The sequence below is a fragment of the Phalacrocorax aristotelis genome, chromosome 8, assembly GCF_949628215.1.
Source record: "Phalacrocorax aristotelis chromosome 8, bGulAri2.1, whole genome shotgun sequence".
NCBI lineage: Eukaryota > Metazoa > Chordata > Aves > Suliformes > Phalacrocoracidae > Phalacrocorax > Phalacrocorax aristotelis.
Genome location: NC_134283.1, coordinates 1,824,420 through 1,840,816, shown reverse-complemented (window position 1 = coordinate 1,840,816; position 16,397 = coordinate 1,824,420). Strand labels below are relative to the sequence as shown.

Sequence of the window (16,397 nt, the reverse complement as noted above, 5' to 3'; positions counted from 1 at the left end):
CAGACTTAAAAGGGGCACCTGCACAAAGATCTCTGCTCAAGGGCTTCAAGTGCCACTGGCTCCTGCAGGCTGCTCCTTCTCCTCTAATTAAATGCTTTTCTGTAACACCTTGCAGCAACATGGAGCAAATGAAGAGAAACGCTCACAGCGGGTAAACACCTCAGCAAACAGGAATAAAGGTTATTTTACACTAAAATCCCTTTAGCAAGGCTGTAGGCATGCCAGTCCCAGCATGGAAGCACAAAAACCAGAGGTACAAAGGGGCGTGCAGGCAAGGAGCCCCTCTGCCACGGTTATGTATGTATGTAAGTATGTATGGTTTAATTTGGGGATCCTGCTCGGCTCTTCCCTCACGCTGACGCTAGCAGGAACCGCGTGCACAAGCTTAAAGGGGAAAGCAGCATCTGAGCAGAGCTGTGGCCGCTGAACACAGCCAGGGAACTGCTTCTCCTTCCTTTCATCACACTAAACCTGAGAGGCTGGTGAAAGGCAGAACAGGAGCAGGATCCCAGGACAAAGGGGTCTGAGCGTTAGGCGGCGGGGTGCTTCTCCTGCCCAAATTAGATGCCAGGTCACACAACGCTCACGCTGTTGCGACGGGGAGCACAAATCCGGGGCTGCTGGAAGCCTGTCGGCGGCTCCGCCGAGGTCCCAGGGCAGGCGCTGCTTCGCACAGAGGCCTTCGGTGCTGCTGGGCTGGCTCTGCGTGCGGGGCAGCACCACGCAGGCCAAACCCCCGGCCCACGCCAAAACGGGAGAGGAGAGAGGCAGGGAGGGAAAGAGAAAAGGGCGGTGATGGAAAACGTGTCAGAGATTTCTCAGACACGCACTGTGAGACGCTGGCAGGTTGTGGGGACGGGAGCTCCAACCTGGAGCTGCAGCTGAGCAGCACAGCTCCTCGCTCCCCACGAACGTGTTGTACCCTGTAATGCAAAAAGCATCTGTTTAAACTGCTCCGACATGACAACACACGCATATAAGGTGGTACCCTGAGGAAAAATACCATTTCCAAATAAGCAGCTCAAGCTGAACGTCTCAGCGCTGCACGGAGAAACTGGCTGCTGGCTCACTGATGCGTCGGGATTTTCAACAGTTTATTTGCCGGGCAGGCACACAAACAAAAGATCAATAAGAATAAATTAGAATGGCACAGACAGCCATAGAGACTGCATTGCACCCCTGAGAGATCACACAAGCCTCTGCTTTCCCCATCCACAGCTTAGCATGCGTAAGAGTGACTCATTTTTACTGCAGAAGTTGTAGGGCATAAAACGTTTTGGAGCACGTCACCTCAAAGCAGGGGAAACGCAGGATTAACCTGAGCGCGGGCAGCCCGGAGCCCCAGGTGCAGGTGCTCACACACGCTCGCAGGGCATCTGCGGACACCAAAGACGACTGATCACGGTTGAAGGTTTACAGCGGCACGATACCACCACGCCCCAAGGCTCCGCAGGGACCCCGGAATTTAAGGACAAGCGCCCAGGACGGTGCCGAGGGGAGGGCTGCGAGGCGGCAGCGCTGCCGGGGCGCGGGGAGGACACAGCAGCGGGTTAAGCGCAGCAGCAGCAGCACGGGCAGATAAACAAGAGAGGGCAGCAGGGGAGCAGGACAGAAGCCAGGCGAACACGAGGCTGTGAGGAGCGCAGCGAGAAGGGCAAGCAGGGCTGGCAGGACTGCACGGAGACCACCCAACGCAGAGGAAGGCGGCACTCGGGCTGGAGAGCCGCAGCTGAGGGCCAGTGCGGGGAGGTGGCACGCTTTGCACCAGGAGTTCACGGACACGCTGCAGAGCCTGCAGCACAAACGGACCGGGGGGCAGAGATGGGAGATGATGCCTGGCTAATCAGCCAAATGAAAGCAGGTGCCAAAAACGAAACCGAGGAGGAAAATGAGAGGAGAAGTTGTAGCAGGGTCTGCTTCGGCAGAACAGCGGCGAAGGCGCCCTGAGCCGCTCCTGTACTGCAGCGAGCCGTTTCCTCATCTCAAAGGTGGAGAGGGTCCGGAGCCGGACAGCCATCCTGCACAGCTAAGCCGGAAGGATGGTGGAGATATCGGCTTTGACAGTCGGGAGCGGAGGAGAGGTGCCAGAGGGAGGAACATGCCCGTTTATAACCACGCCAGGTCACTGTGCGTGGAGCTGAGCCCACCGCCCTCACCGCTCACCCCGGCTCCCCAGGGACATCAGGTCCCTGGCCCCACACCCCAGTGGTTGCAGTATTTTTCAAAGCATAATTTGGCTAGAGAGGTTTAATGCTGTGGGATAGCCTGCGATCCGAATACAGGCTTCCCTAGACTTGTAGGACAGACAACACAGCTGTGCAGAAACATGTAAATGCATCTTCTCGCCAAAGTGGCCACTGGCTGACAAGCTGCTGCGAGAGTAACCGAGAGGCTTGTATCAGAAACAACAATCTCCATGTTAAATGTGAATAATTCCGAGAGACACCAATTTTCAGGTCCGGACCTTTCATTTCCCACGAAACAGAAAGAGGTGGAGGAGGGAGGACGGGGGAGGAAGGCTCTGCATCGCCGCCCGGCCAGCCCTCCCCTCCCAGGGAGGGGGGGCAGGACACTCTGCAGACACCGCTGATAAAAGCTCTTGTATTAAGGAAAAAGCCATCATTGATAGATTTTTAGTTCACAGAGACACAGCACACTGCAACCTCTCACTCTGCATGTTAAAGAGGTGATGCGGGGGGAGGAGGGAGATTTATGGCAGCTCCCATCATAAAACGACCTGCTTTTCCGCACGGCACTTCCCAGATGGCTGATGCACACGGGGAGTTTCTAAGGGTGATCTGAAGGCTGGTGTTTGCCAGTCTATCCACACTGTACCGGCATTATGGAGCCCAGCTAGAAACGGAGAAGCTCTGACATTCACTCTCTCCCTGGTTGCTAGGTGAGAACAATTTCTTGACTATTTTGGTAAAAGGACTGAAATTACACAACCAAAGAAAGACCCGATGCAGCGCAGCCCCAGCTGCACACATCAGACCGAAGCCAGCGACAGAAAACGCGCACAAATAACAGTTTCGTACGCAGATGCATTTTTTAATAAGCCAGCAATTTGCTTCTCACGGATTCCCTCGCCAGCCTCGCAACTTGTGACTAACGAGCCCGTTCCCATGCGATGTCGCTCAAAACACTCGCAGGCGTTAGGCAACCCAAGAACCCGCTCCAGGAGAGGATGATGGTTTAGGTCATCTGATTCATCAAGCATTTTCTAACCTAGTAATTAGCATCACATAACATACTCGGGGGATTAGCACGAAGGAGGCTGCAAAGCAGCAGAAGTTTTAAGCTGCAAGGCCAGCTCCTGCTGACCGCACTCATGCTAACCCTGGTCCGCCAGCAGCACCTCCCAGCTGGCCACGAGCCCCTGGGCTCGGCCCTGGGTGCCCGCACAGCCCTCCGAAGCCAGGGGAAGCTCGGTGTGCGCAGACCAGCTCGGAAGGCTGGCTGGGGTTTTGTCTCTCACCTCTCTCCCAAAAAGCAAAACCCTCCTGGGCCAAGGTGGAGCCTGAGGGAGAGGCTCACGCGCTCTGCAGAGGGGCGGGGGCACCCATGGGGTGCTCCGGGGGTACGGCTGCTTGCTAAATACATATATCATGGGGTCTAAATAACTCCTGGGGACTGCAACACAAAACCTCCAAACCTGCTGCCTGCTCAGGAGGGGAGCTCAGTGCAAGGAAGCTGCCAGACATCCCAAGTCAGAGGGAAGCTGGACGGATGGACGCTGCCCCGGCCCCGCAGCAGTGCCAGCCCACGGCCGGGGTGTCACCAGCCCCTCCGCAGAGCGCGATGGGCAGCCGGGGATGGCAGGAGAGGGCAAGGGGCTGGGGGCACGGCAGGGCTGGGGGCATGGTCCCACCACCTTCTTATTCCCAGTTTACACCTACTTTGTTATTCATGAATTTAAAAGCATGGTCTTGCTTTTATTTCTGTTTTCAAAGCAGGAGACAGAAACAGCTGAAGGACTCTCACATCTCAGCTGCGGGGCCTCCCGGGCTCTCAGGCCACATTTTCCCGTTTTCCTGCCCATCCACAGCCGCGCCACCGCTCCCCGCCCCCCCGAGCCGAGATGTCCGTCAAGTGCCACGAGACCACAGCAGATGCAGATGATGCCGCTGTTATTTCTGTCGGCACGGGAAGCTGCTGTTCTCCATCTCCAGAACAGGAGCCGCCTCCTGCTCCGTGCCCCGCACTGCGACGGGTCCCCCACCTCCGCCGGCCCCGGCATGCACGGCATGGCCAGCACAGCCGGCTGTGACATTTGGTTCAACTCAAACAACTGTAGCAGCAACAACAACAAAGATAGCAAGCGATGCTGAGAAATCTCATGACCTGAAGCCACAATGCTGCTAAACCACACGCTGCTCACTCCTCCCACCCCGGCCGGGGACTGGAAGAGGCAACGCTCGGGTCGGAGGCAGTGCTGCTGGGGCTGCAGGGGGAGAACCGGGCTCCTGCTCGGCCGCGAGCTGCTGCCGCGCTGGAGGAGGAGGCAGCTCGCCATCGCTGCCAGGCCCGAGGGCTCCAGCTTTCGCGTTACCACCCACCGGGTTTAAATGGCACCCAACCCACCAAAGACCCCCCTCTGCAGCACTGTTGGATGAATGCAAACCCCTCCTGCTCCCCTTGCCCCCTCCCCGGGGATGCTACAGGGAGAGTTTCAGGTTTGCGAAGCACTCAGCTCAAGAGCTGCCAGGGACACAAAAGGCTGCGTGACAAAACGCTTCAAAATCAGGATTTCTCTGGTGTTTGGGGAACTTTACACGAGCGAGGTGTTTGGTTGTGGATAAAGCTGCCGAGGCGAGGGCTTGGCGCCCCATCTGCAGCTCTCACCAAGAGCAGCAGATGCTGTGCTAGCTCTACACAGCCACGGCAGCAAGCAGGAGCTCAGGATGGCTCTGGTGCCTCTGCTTTCAAGCGTACATTTATTTAAGCCTGGGTATTATTTAGCAATGGCAGGGTTTGGACATAATCTGGACAAAACTGAGCTCCTCTCTTACGTGTGCTGATTTTGCCACCAAACACACACAAAACCAGTCCTTGAGAGTTTGCATGAGCCCGAGGAGTAGCAGTGGAAGTCGAGGGGCTGGAGGCACCAAAAGCCAGCAGCCACCCTGCAAAGGGAAAATAAACTGCAGCATATTCCTCGCTGCTCCCAAGTGAATCCTGAGACGAGACAGACCTCCTGCACCCAGGGAGGTAACGGGGCACCCAGCACTGCTGCGGACCTGTAGTTTAGACCCAGCCTTGCTCAGGCCTTTCCAGCTCCCAGGGAGAGCTCTCGGAGGCCAGAATTAACTCACTGTGCTTGGAGGCCTGTATTAAGTCCTAACCCTCCCCGATGATGACTAAAGGCCTGGAAACCACAGCTCCACCCTGAGCCAAGGGACTCAAGTGACAGCCTTACAAGAAGCTGAAGAGACTGCCTGCAGGACGAGCGGCTATAAGGAATTTTGCACTCTGGACTGCGCATTTCGCAGCCGACCTTCGAGCAGCGTTACCTGATCTGGTATGCACCACACAAAGCGGTAAAAAAAACCCGCCCGTGCGAAGCCGCCGCGCTGCCGTCCGCTCTGCAGCCCGCGCGGGAGGCGGGGAGCGCCTGTCCCCACGCCGGCAGTCTGGTGCCGTTGAATCAGCCCATGACTCAGCCGCGGCTCAGCGCCGCAGGCACCAGCGCCGGGAGGGGTGCCGCTGCGCCCCGTGCCGTGCCAGCCGCCCGTGCCCACCTCTCCCACCACCTCCCCGCAGGTGGCTTCCCAGCAGGACTGTCCCCTTCTCCCTGCCGTCTCTGCAGGACGCGCGCCTGCGTGCTTCTTTGTATTACAAATTTCAAATATTGCTTTTTTTTAAATGCCTAACCTTTCAGCACAGAGCACAAGTGAGGAGCTGCACGAAGCCTCACAAGCTGCTGAAATTGCTGGGAAAGAAGCTGGCTTTACTGGTTCGGTGGCTGCCAGGCAGCACGTCGGCTCTAGGCAATGTCTGTGGATGTGGGGAGATGCCACACGAGTGAAAGGAGAAGGAAGGAGGAGAAGTCTCAGGCAGAGAGATGCTGCTCCCACAGTGCTGGATCTATAACATGCACAGTCTGGAGGCTCGCAGCTTTAGGCAGTATTTTTTTCCTAAAGAGAGTTTATTGAGTTAACTCTGAGGAACCCGAGAGCAACGATTGTTGCTCTAGAAACCATTTTGAAGGAGGTCATTTTAAAAGATTTATCACTGAACCTACTGTACCCAAACCATACACTTTAAAACAGCGCAGCCCAGGGCAAGCCCCTCTCCAAACGGGAACAGACCCCGAGCGGTGCCGGCAGCGCTCGCTCGGGACCAGGGCACAGTAAAGGCACGCTGCGCTGGAGGGCGGGTGCTGCAAATAAAAGCAGATCAAGAACGAAATCGTTTACTTGCTTGCTTTCTGAACACATGAGCACTCTGCCAGCAGCGCCCGCTCCTAAACAAACTCAAGGAGCAGAGTTAAAGGGAGGGGAGGCGAGCTGCCCCACTCCAGCGTGAGTTAGGGACCAGGGCGGGCCTCTGCCCCCAAACCCCCACCTCCCCTGCAAACACCTGGGTGCGAATGGAAAAGCTGTTCAGGGAGGCACCGGTGCTCAGGGTAAGCGCTGTGAGCGCGCAGGAGATGTCGGTTAGCGCCTGCAGCCTGCCGGCGAGGGGACGGTGCCACCCGCGCACCGGGGAGGCAAACAGAGGCAGTAACGCCCGCGGGGTCTCACCGGCTGTCCCGGCGCAGGCTGGCACCCAACGGCCCACACCCTCCGCTCGCGCCACGTCTTGCAAACACAGGAAGGCTCCGACAGGCGACGGCGCTGCAGCACCCGCCTGCTGCCGGACACCCGGCCAGGGTGGGCTTCGCCGCCCTTCGCCGGCGAGGCAAACCCGCCACAGATGCTTTCCTGCACCACGGGCAGGGCGCATCCGTCAAAGCTGAGCCAGAGCTATTCGGGGGGAAAAAAGGCAACAGATACACTGTGCTAAGGAAGATGAGCTATTGCAACAAATCCGGACAAGGGTTCATGTTATTGTTTAAAATTTAGACGGAAAAAAATATCCTGCTACAGGCAAAAAGAGAGCTCTCCTAGCTCACACATCCTTACAGCTAAATTCCACATGGCTGTGGATCACCCAAGCAAAACTACCCTCAAACAGACACGACAGTCTGTGTACAAGCAGCCCAGGAAGCACGACTGCGTTGCATAAATCATCTCAGGTCAAGTCCGCAACTGGCAGGGCGAACACCGATGTTGCAATCCCACTCCTCACAAGAGCTGAAATCAAAGTTTAGGAACAAAACAAGAAGAAAACAGCCTCCCCTTCCTCCGGGGCTGCGGGGAAGTGGTGTTTCTGCCCGGGCAGCGGGGAGGTAGCGGGGGCCGCGGGGTGGGTGAGCTGCAGCCCCTTTGCTCGAGACAAAAGCCCGTCCTGCAGCAGCCGCTAGCCACGCACGCCGTTAGACAAGTGCCATTCTCGTTACGCGTGCAGAGGCTCGGGGGCACCCTCCGTCCCAGTGTGACGTGGGCAGCTTTTGTGCACCTACAAACGCGCCTCTACCTGCTAAACGAAAGCCGGCCTCGAGCCAGGCCAAGGAGCACAAGGGCCTGAAACGCCCCGCGGTTGCAACGGCGTGGTGCAAGAGGGGAGCAAGGTGCCAGTAAGTGTTTTCCCATCTCAAGCATCTCATTTCTGGACTAAAAGATCTTAGAGAAGAGAAACAGACTCCTCCAAAGTATCAGTCTGCCTCTCTGCGGGTTTATCTGCAGCTCCCTGCTGCTATCTCCTCCCCAGAGGCTGAGTCACTTCCTCTCTTCAGTCTCCACCAAATAGGTTGCCGGAGACTCGCCTACACCTTCCCAGCCTTTGTTGAGCCCGGTTTATCTTTAAATGCATCTTCAAGCGCAATGACCACCTCCCGGTCTCGGCTGCCCCCCGCGCAGGCAGGGAGCTGGGCTGCTGCCGCCCCTTGGCTCAGCCCCGCCGCTTGCACACCGGCTTCCCCCGGAGGGACGAGCTCTGAAGAGGAAAGGGAAGACGTGTCCGGCGTTAGTCGCACGCCTGCTGAAGGCAGAGGGGTAACCGATGGGCAGGGGCGTCTCACAGGCTGCGCTGCTGCTCCTCTGCACCCTGCGGCAGCCAAAGCCTCTCCCCCAGCAGCGCTCTGCTCTCCCTACCCTGCTGCTCTCTTTTTAATTTGGTTTCCTCCTCCACGCTGCCAGCAGAAACATTCCTAACATCTCTACAGCCAGAGAGAGACCAGAGCCCTGTGAAAAGCAGACAACTGCTGCTGGAGGACACGGAAAGTGAGCTGGTGCAGCCCTACCATGACATTTTAGCTGTCACCAGGGTCAGACAGCCCTGAAGCAAGTTTGGGTTTAAATTCTCAACCAAGTCTTGAACGTGGCAGAAACACCCTTGACAAAAAGCAGCAGCTATGGTTCTGGCTCATCAGCTCTGCCTTGCCTCCCTCCAAAGGTGACATCCCCAAAATTACTCTAGCGAGCCACTACAGCCCCATGAAGGGTGTCAAAGCACTCCCCACACCGCCTGTTCGGAGAGCGAGTGAAGATCACCCGTGTCGGGCCGTAGCCCCATCTGCTCCCCAGCAGCCAGGGGCCACCCCTTCTCCCACAGCCACAAACCCTTGTTCAGGCACCCAGCGATGCACTCGCCCATCTGCACGCCGCGAACGCCACGACACTTCATCCCTGCGAACGGCCATCAGCACGAGCTGTCATTCAACGAAATGAATTAATGATGTCAAACTTTCTCTCTGGACAGGGAGTTCAGCAATGGAGAAAATTACCATTCATACACAGAAACCCACAGAAATGCCGGGCCAGCCCCAGGACGTGCCACCCACCTCGCCTGAGAAACAGCCCCCACCGCTGCCGTGGCTGCCTGACCCCGGAGGCACTCGTGACCTTTTAAAATCTGCCCTCCCAACTTCTGAACCAGAGGAGACCGGCCGGCAGCTCGCGTAGGCTGGCGCGCTGCAAGCTCCATCAGACCACCTCACGTGCTCAATAACAGCAAACACATCTTTTTACCATTATTAAGCATATTCCCAACTTCTCATCCATTTTATCTCTTTGCACGCTTTGTGATCCTTACCTGACCAGAACTATTTCTAAATGCAGAGTTCCTAGAGATGTAGAGAAGAGACCTACACAAACCTCTGCCCATAAAGCCACAGCTAAGCCCCTTGCAACCAAACAGCACCATTTTCTGCACGTCAAAGCTTTGCAGCGGCTCCTCCCAATTGCTTTACAAAACAAACAGCCCATTCACCGCCTACGTGGGGCCACGGCACGCGAGAGCCACGTGTACCAGCCGCTCTTCTGCCACGAGAAGTGACCTGCCCGGCCACGACGCAGCCATGCTGAAACACCCACAGCAGCGCCGACGATTCCCAGAAAGCAGGTGCGTGTCGAGGACGGTATCGCTCAGTCATGCTGCAACCACCGAAGCAACCTTGGCAGTCCCGAGAGCAGGGGCAAACAGGTCACCTTAACATCCTTATGGTCCCGAGGACCGCCCGCACCAGCCCCAAGAGCCAACCTAATGACCCAAACAGGCCCAGATGGCCTAAGTCACACCTCCAGCCCATCAGTGTGTCACCCATAGGTGACAACCCCTAAGCACACACCAACTGGAAAGAATTTTTCAGCTTTACGATAGTGAAGTGCTAGAAGTTAAAAGCCCCAAAACAACAAAACATGGCTAGAGAGGTATACATGTGCGTTTATATAGACATACACATGTATATGAGGTTTACTTTAGACAGATGCATGGAAGCTCTTTTATTTTTACTGCTTGCGGTTTTTCTTTTTAAAGGCTACGCAGCTTTATTCTTTTATTTTCCAAGTTCTTACTCGTGGGCCCAGCACTGCTTCTCGGCTCGTCTAAGCTGCGGCTCATGGACTGGACTAGTTAGAAATGGAGAAGAACGGACCACTAGCCGAAGGAGGGGGTGCTTCCTCACAGAGCCACCCCTCAGTCCAGATAAATATATTCCTAAGAACATAAGGGCCTTGGTCCACTCAGCTCCAGATGTGTACGTGCACACCACAGCAGTTACCTCCTGTCCGCATGCCTCTCCCTTCAATTAAAAGATACGGGAAATTTGATAGCTCGCTGCAGGATGGATTGCTTGCGCATCGGACACCGAGTGCTCCCCACCGCCCACCCTCACGCTTCGAGGGTGGAATACGTCATTTCCGTACCTGTATCCGAGTCTTTTTGATCTCCATTTGTTCCAACAGTGAAAGGCAACTTCCGCTTGGTCGCTCGCTCTTTCACCTCTTTGCCGCCATCATTCCGGTCCAACTTTGGAGTCTTGGTTAGAGAAACTTTATCTTTATCCTAGAAAGAGAAGAGACCAGATTAAAAAGAGCCTTCCCCAGACTGCGCCCACGTAACCCCACAATGTCCTGAACCAGCCTCACACAGCACTTTCTACGGTGGGTTTCCAGCATCAGGGGTTAGCATCTTGCAGGAAGGAGCCTCCACCAAGCTGAAATGCTGAAGTATCTCTAGAGAAGAGTGAGGCCAACCAAGGCCGCTGCGCGGTGCGAAACCTGCAACCAATTCAGGTGGAAACCGGAGCCGACGCCTTGTGTGCGGCTGGGGATGCGCCCGGCTACGAGGGAAGGCAGGCTGGGGTGGGGGAACCCAAGGATTTCCAAACACAACCGCCCCTGTCGTTTGGGGAGAGTTTTCCAATGCTGAGCAGAAGCGGGATGCAGGGGAGCGCACACAGAATGCCTGGGGGACACACAAAAACCGGCGTTAAAGCCCGTGATACAAGGTGGAGAGCTGAGGGCTTCTCCATGGGGCCTGCGGTATTTCTAGCACCAGAATACAGCATTACTGTTTGAGCTTACTGATAACATGTTATTCTGGAGAATGTTCTGACAGCCGACAAGTCTGCTAACATTGCTGACGGTTCACAGGACCAGCACCGCGGCCAAATGCACTTAGAAGGTCTGCACTGCACCGCCAGCGTAACGGTTTGTACCAGAAAGGCCAGTATAGCTCTGCCTGGATCCAGAGGCAGCACCCTCCGTCCGAGAGCAAGCAGCTCCGTCCGCTCCCAGCTCTGCGCTCCCGCAATTGCCTCCATCACCGGGCAAAGGGTCCGACAGCAGCAACGTCCAGCAGCGAAGCAGCGGTTCCAGCAGCGCCAGCCCCAGCAAAGCTCACTCTCCCCCAGGTCTGTGTTTTGGGGTCCACCAACTTCGAGTCCCAGCTACGTGCAAACACCCGCCGAGGCGTTCCCAGTGCCTCTCCCATGCAGGTTTACACTGGGGTTTTAAGAGGAGAAGCTGCCTTGAGAACAAACCTACCAATACTGCAAAAAAGCACGGAAAGCGATGCAGATGCTGGCTGAGCATTCACTGCTTTCTCAGAGAGGCAGAGCTACGCCTGCTTTGTACCAGTCTCATTTATTCGGGTTGGCTGGGATTTCAACGCACAGCGCGGTGAGGCAGGCGATGCTGGGGACCGCTCGGTATGAGCAGCAGGGAGAAATATTGAAGAAACATCCCGAGCAAGACAAAGTTACCAAGTATTAAGATGGGCAAGATTTTTCACAGGAGCATTGAGAGCTGGTAGAGAACCCAAACTTCAGGAGTTTAGCATGCTGAGAATACGTACAGACTGAAGTCATGCACTTGTGTTTTTTGTATTTGAGGCACAGTGTTATTTTAAGCAAGGGCTTCTGGTTTGAACGCTGTGCCACTGCTCTAAAAACAAGGCCAGAACAAGCAGCTTGTGATAGATCTGATTTCAATAACCTAGCAAAACCCAGACCCTAAGCTTTAGCTATAAAGTTAGATTAAATAAAAGAATCTCAATACATTAAATCATGCAAGACCATCGCTGGAAACTCAGACAAGCAAATCTAACAGAAATTCCCTTGTTTAGAGAAGCCCAGTCATGCTGTCTGCATCAGACTCGGCACCCTGGCAGGTGGCTCCTGTGCCAGCAGTCACAAGACCTTGTCGTCACCGCGTACACTGCTCCTTCCTCTTTCCGAGTTTCTGTCTGGCAACCAGACTTCACCCGCAGATTAAAGAGAAACCGTTTACTCGGACCAGCGGGTTCTGTTTGCACGTCCCCTTCGCGACGGGCAGCGTGACAGCCCTGCGGCTGCACGCCCAGTACTCGGCCCCTCTCACCGCGCGCCGGTACAGCGCTGAGGCCTGAAAAAATAGGTTGGGGAATCCCTTTTTTGGGGGGGTGAAACACACTAAACAAACCTATCTGACAGCGGCCTTCGTGGTTGGAGGGAGTGGAGGCACGTTTGGCCGCAGTCGCGCAGGACTTCGCGTTCGGAGCTCAAAGAAGGGCAGCCGGGCTCGAGCCCGCCGCCGCCGAGAGCCCTTCCTCGACACGGGAGTCAGTGGAGCGACGGGACGAGGCCACAACAGCCAAGATAAACACTTTAGCATTTCATTTAAACACTCCGGATTTAAATGTTTTTGTCTTTATTTTTTCTGACGTGAACAAAAATAGTTTGCAATAACAAATGATGCCACTTCTATGGCCAGCTGCTGTTCTGAACAGCTCAGAGGCGTAAGGCCAGGGGCCACTGATCGTCTCCCAGGACTGCCCTGCTGCAGGTTGGTCTGTCCTTTCCTTCCCCAGATTAACGCAAGCTCAAACAGCAACTCTACGCTCGAACCCCACTAACCCTGCATTGGTGCTGAGTGTCCGAGAGGCCGTGTCGACACAGGGTAAAGCACCGTCTTCCCCGGGTCTAACGACTGCGGGGACGTGGCCCCAGCGTTCCCCTCAAAAACTTCAACTGAGCATCAAGACAGCAGTCAGCCCAACAATTTTTACTCTTAAAAGCCAGGACCTGGGACAAAAGCACAGAACCAGAGAAGAGCATGTGCACGTCTCTTCCTCTGCTGCTCACGCCTCAGGGCGCACCAGCACGCGTCGCATCTGAGCTGCTCCGCCGTCGGGGAGCCACGGGATCGGGCGCAAAGCGCCGGTGAAACCCAGCACCTCTCCCTGCTCTGAAAGGGCGTTGGCACCTCTCGCGCCCGGCACCTGCGGCTCAGGCTCGCCAGCACCGAGAGGCGGCCGTCCTCGGTAAGAGCGGTACTTCTAGAAGACTCCGAGGGGGATCACTGATAGCAATGACACTTCCCTGCACCAGCCAGCGTGCCCCGCTGTCTGCACCGCAATTTCCTCACCCAGACCCTTCGAGCAGGCTGTTCCACCCGGTATTTCAGTACTAGGATGCTCTTTGCCTGCTCTCGCAGCAGCAGGGCAGGATGCGGCTGAGCCCCCGGCACCCCGCGGTAGGACTTTCTACACTCCCAGCATTTCTTCCGGACACGAGTGTCACATTGAGAGCTCCAACAAGCGGTCAATTGTGCTCAACACAAAAAATACCAATTTTTTTCATTGTTTATTACCTTGAAATAGATTTCAGCTGGAGCAAACCCTGTCATGTCCTCTGCTGCCTGAAAAGCACTCTGCCTCACAGGCAACCCAGCTCCGGGCATCAGCTGGCAGCACCGACGCTCTAGTGCCCCACTTAAAGGTAAACGATGATTGGTGCCAGCTTGTTTCAAACATACCTCCTCTAAAATTCCCTTAATCTTTGGACTTGGCTGCAGTGGTGAGAAAGGCTGAACCTGCAGGTGCGGTGCAGGGGGGCTGCGGTGCCTGCAAGCCAGGTCAGCCCTCTGCTGTTTTAATGCCGTGCGGGATCTCTGCGTGCTCAGGAATAAGGAAAAAGTGCAGGACATGTAAAAACACAACTTATTCTACAAAGTTATTGCAATGTTGTTAAAAGCTCCGTGTTGGAGAGACAAAGAAGAAAGGAATTAGGCAAAAAACCTTCCCAGACAAGAGGGTGAGCCCAGCGTGGAAAGGGAAACGGCTGCGTGGCTCCCAGTGTTGGGCACGCTCGGGCAACGCTTTGTTTCCATTCGCCCTAACGCTGGGAGCTGCTAATCCAGTAAATTCGGCGAAATTAAATACCAAGGAACGAAGGAAGCGGTGGCAGTCCCGGTACGGCTTTAAGATTCATTTGTACAGTAGCACAACGATAACGTTTTATACTAATTGGAGCAAGGAAGATCCAAACTTTGCTCCCCCCTGGAAAGCAGCAGCAGCTGCAGTGAAACCACCGCAGAGAAATTAAGGCAGCTTGGAGAGTCATACTCCTGAAAATAACACACATTTTCGTTTTCTTGTTTTAAGCTTTACTTCCCTAATTATTTCCAATTTTGTAATGAAGAATGTTGTCCTTTTCTCAAGTAAAGGCCGCTTTCATTTTTAGGTTATCTCATGTTTAAAGTAAGCTCAGACTCATCCGAAAGGTACAGGAATCAGGTTTCACAAAAGGAACAAATCCCAATTAATCAACATTGCAGCGAAGCTTGTATGAACGTCTGTGTGCAAGCCAGGCTTGGGGCTCTCAGAGGCCGGGAAAGCTCTTGCTGAGGGTGAGACGGGGAGCTCAGGGAACGGGGGTACTGCTGAGAGCTCGGCAACTGAAGCAAGTTCCCCTTTGTAGGTGTTAATAACAACAGCAGACCATGACTTCAGGAAAAATCCCCTACTGTCACGCAATGTTATCAGTAAGATTTACAATATGAATAACCGAACCCACTTCGACTTACACTTGCCACAGTTAAAAGATGCACCAGAAGCTGCTATTTATCAGCCATCATGGTTTGCGGCACAAACCCATCACGAACCGGCCCCCAGAAGCTAGGTATGGACTGAAAGTGCTTAACAGCATCTGTGCTGACTTCTCGTTACGACACAGACCTCTAATCAGCAAGAGACCCGGATATCAATCTGCTCAGGTCATTAATGAGACATTCAAATAACAGCCACTTTTCACCCTCACGCAGAACTCCAGCTAGGCCAGCTTACTGTCTGAACGGAGGTTCCCAGAGCAAAACCAAACATGTAGTTCTTTTAGATGCGGAATTCTGCAAGGTAGAGCCCACATACAAACCCAGGCAAAGAAATCTGTATTCCCAGCAGAGAAGCTGAGGGCACCTCTAGTTTGCTGTATAGGATGGGCCGTGTGTCTGCAGCCTGCTCCTCCCCTCTGCCCATAGAGCTGCATGCAGCAGGGCTGTGCTCTCCGTGCCCGCACACAAACGCTGAGCCACTGCCTCTGCCCGCCCGCCGAGAGCCGTGCCGGAGCCATGCCTTCACTACAACACCGACAAAACCTGACTCACATCCCAGCCGCTTATGCAAAGACTTGCATTACCAGCGATGGAAATCCCCAAAGCCCTTTGTTCTCCAAAATGAGCCAAAAGTGTTTCGGGTTGCAATGCTAGTGAGAAGAAAGCAGCAACGAACAAAACCAGCACCGGTAGCTTGGGAGAAGCCCAGCGGGAGGAAGGGCTCCAACACCCCGTGCCCCTGGGTGGTGCCCCACGCCAAGCTGACAGACCAAACTCCCGCCGGGGGCAAAACAACCCACGCTGCAAAAAGCAAACGCTGCGAGAGCGGGAGTTTCCCTGCGCTAACAGAGACAGCAGCGGGTCGTTTCCTGAGCAGGTCTCTGCCAGGGCGGGGGGAGAGAAGGGGCAGGGGAAGGGTTCGCACCCTGCGTTACAAAAAGGGACAGACACGGTTTTATCCAGAGAGCACGCTGGATGTGGTAGAAACCAAACCCCGGCATCCCCTAAACCAGGGTCCCTTGTGGCCTTTCCAAAACCGTGCAGCGCATACACACGCGTGCAAAGTTTTAAAATCTCTGAATCTGGGTCACAACCAGTGCTGCGACTAAACATCATGGAAACAACTGGAACTGAAGCCCCACTCCGGCACGCCTCGGGCCTTCGCCGAGGTTTGTAAGGAACACTACCCTGCAATGACCACGGGCTGCTCATCTTCACTGGGACGTCAGCTGCTCAGTACCCGAGTCACCCCGTGCTTCTTTCCGCACGTTTCATGCCCCGGAGTGCGGCTCCGCGCTGGGTGCACGGCCTGGCACTCGTTCGTACGGCGCAGGAAAGCCCTGAGAGTCCAACAGGTTTCAAGAAGAGTCGAGAAATGAGGACTATGTTCCCGTTTCTGGAACCGGGAGAAGGGAGAGGAGGAAAAGCAAAAGCTTTTTTGAAGGGCAGGAAAAATAATGAAATGGGAGCAAAAAGTATTCATGCTACTAAAATTATTATGGATAAAAAGTGTGGTGGTTTTCCCCCCTTCGCTCCTGTGGAAGCCAACCAAGTTTGATCCAGTGTGGGTATCAGCACGGTTCAGTGAGGGAGCACAGTGAAACCACCACCCCTATCACCCAGGAAAGGGTGAAGGCAGCACCTTCAGCAGTTTTCTTCCTATCGTCTCTGCCCGGTTTGCCCAGTTAACCTCTGTTAGCT

General features: G+C 55.0%; 1 protein-coding gene across 8 annotated transcripts in view; it reads right to left on the bottom strand.

Moving 5' to 3' along the window:
* Positions 1-16,397, bottom strand: part of ANKRD11 (ankyrin repeat domain containing 11) — a 158,168-nt gene that overhangs the window by 22,384 nt on the left and 119,387 nt on the right. For all 8 annotated transcript variants that reach the window (XM_075101138.1, XM_075101140.1, XM_075101143.1 and 5 more), the window contains one exon: positions 10,251-10,389. In XM_075101138.1, the coding sequence (XP_074957239.1) occupies positions 10,251-10,389 (139 nt within the window). The remainder of the gene's footprint in view (positions 1-10,250; positions 10,390-16,397) is intronic.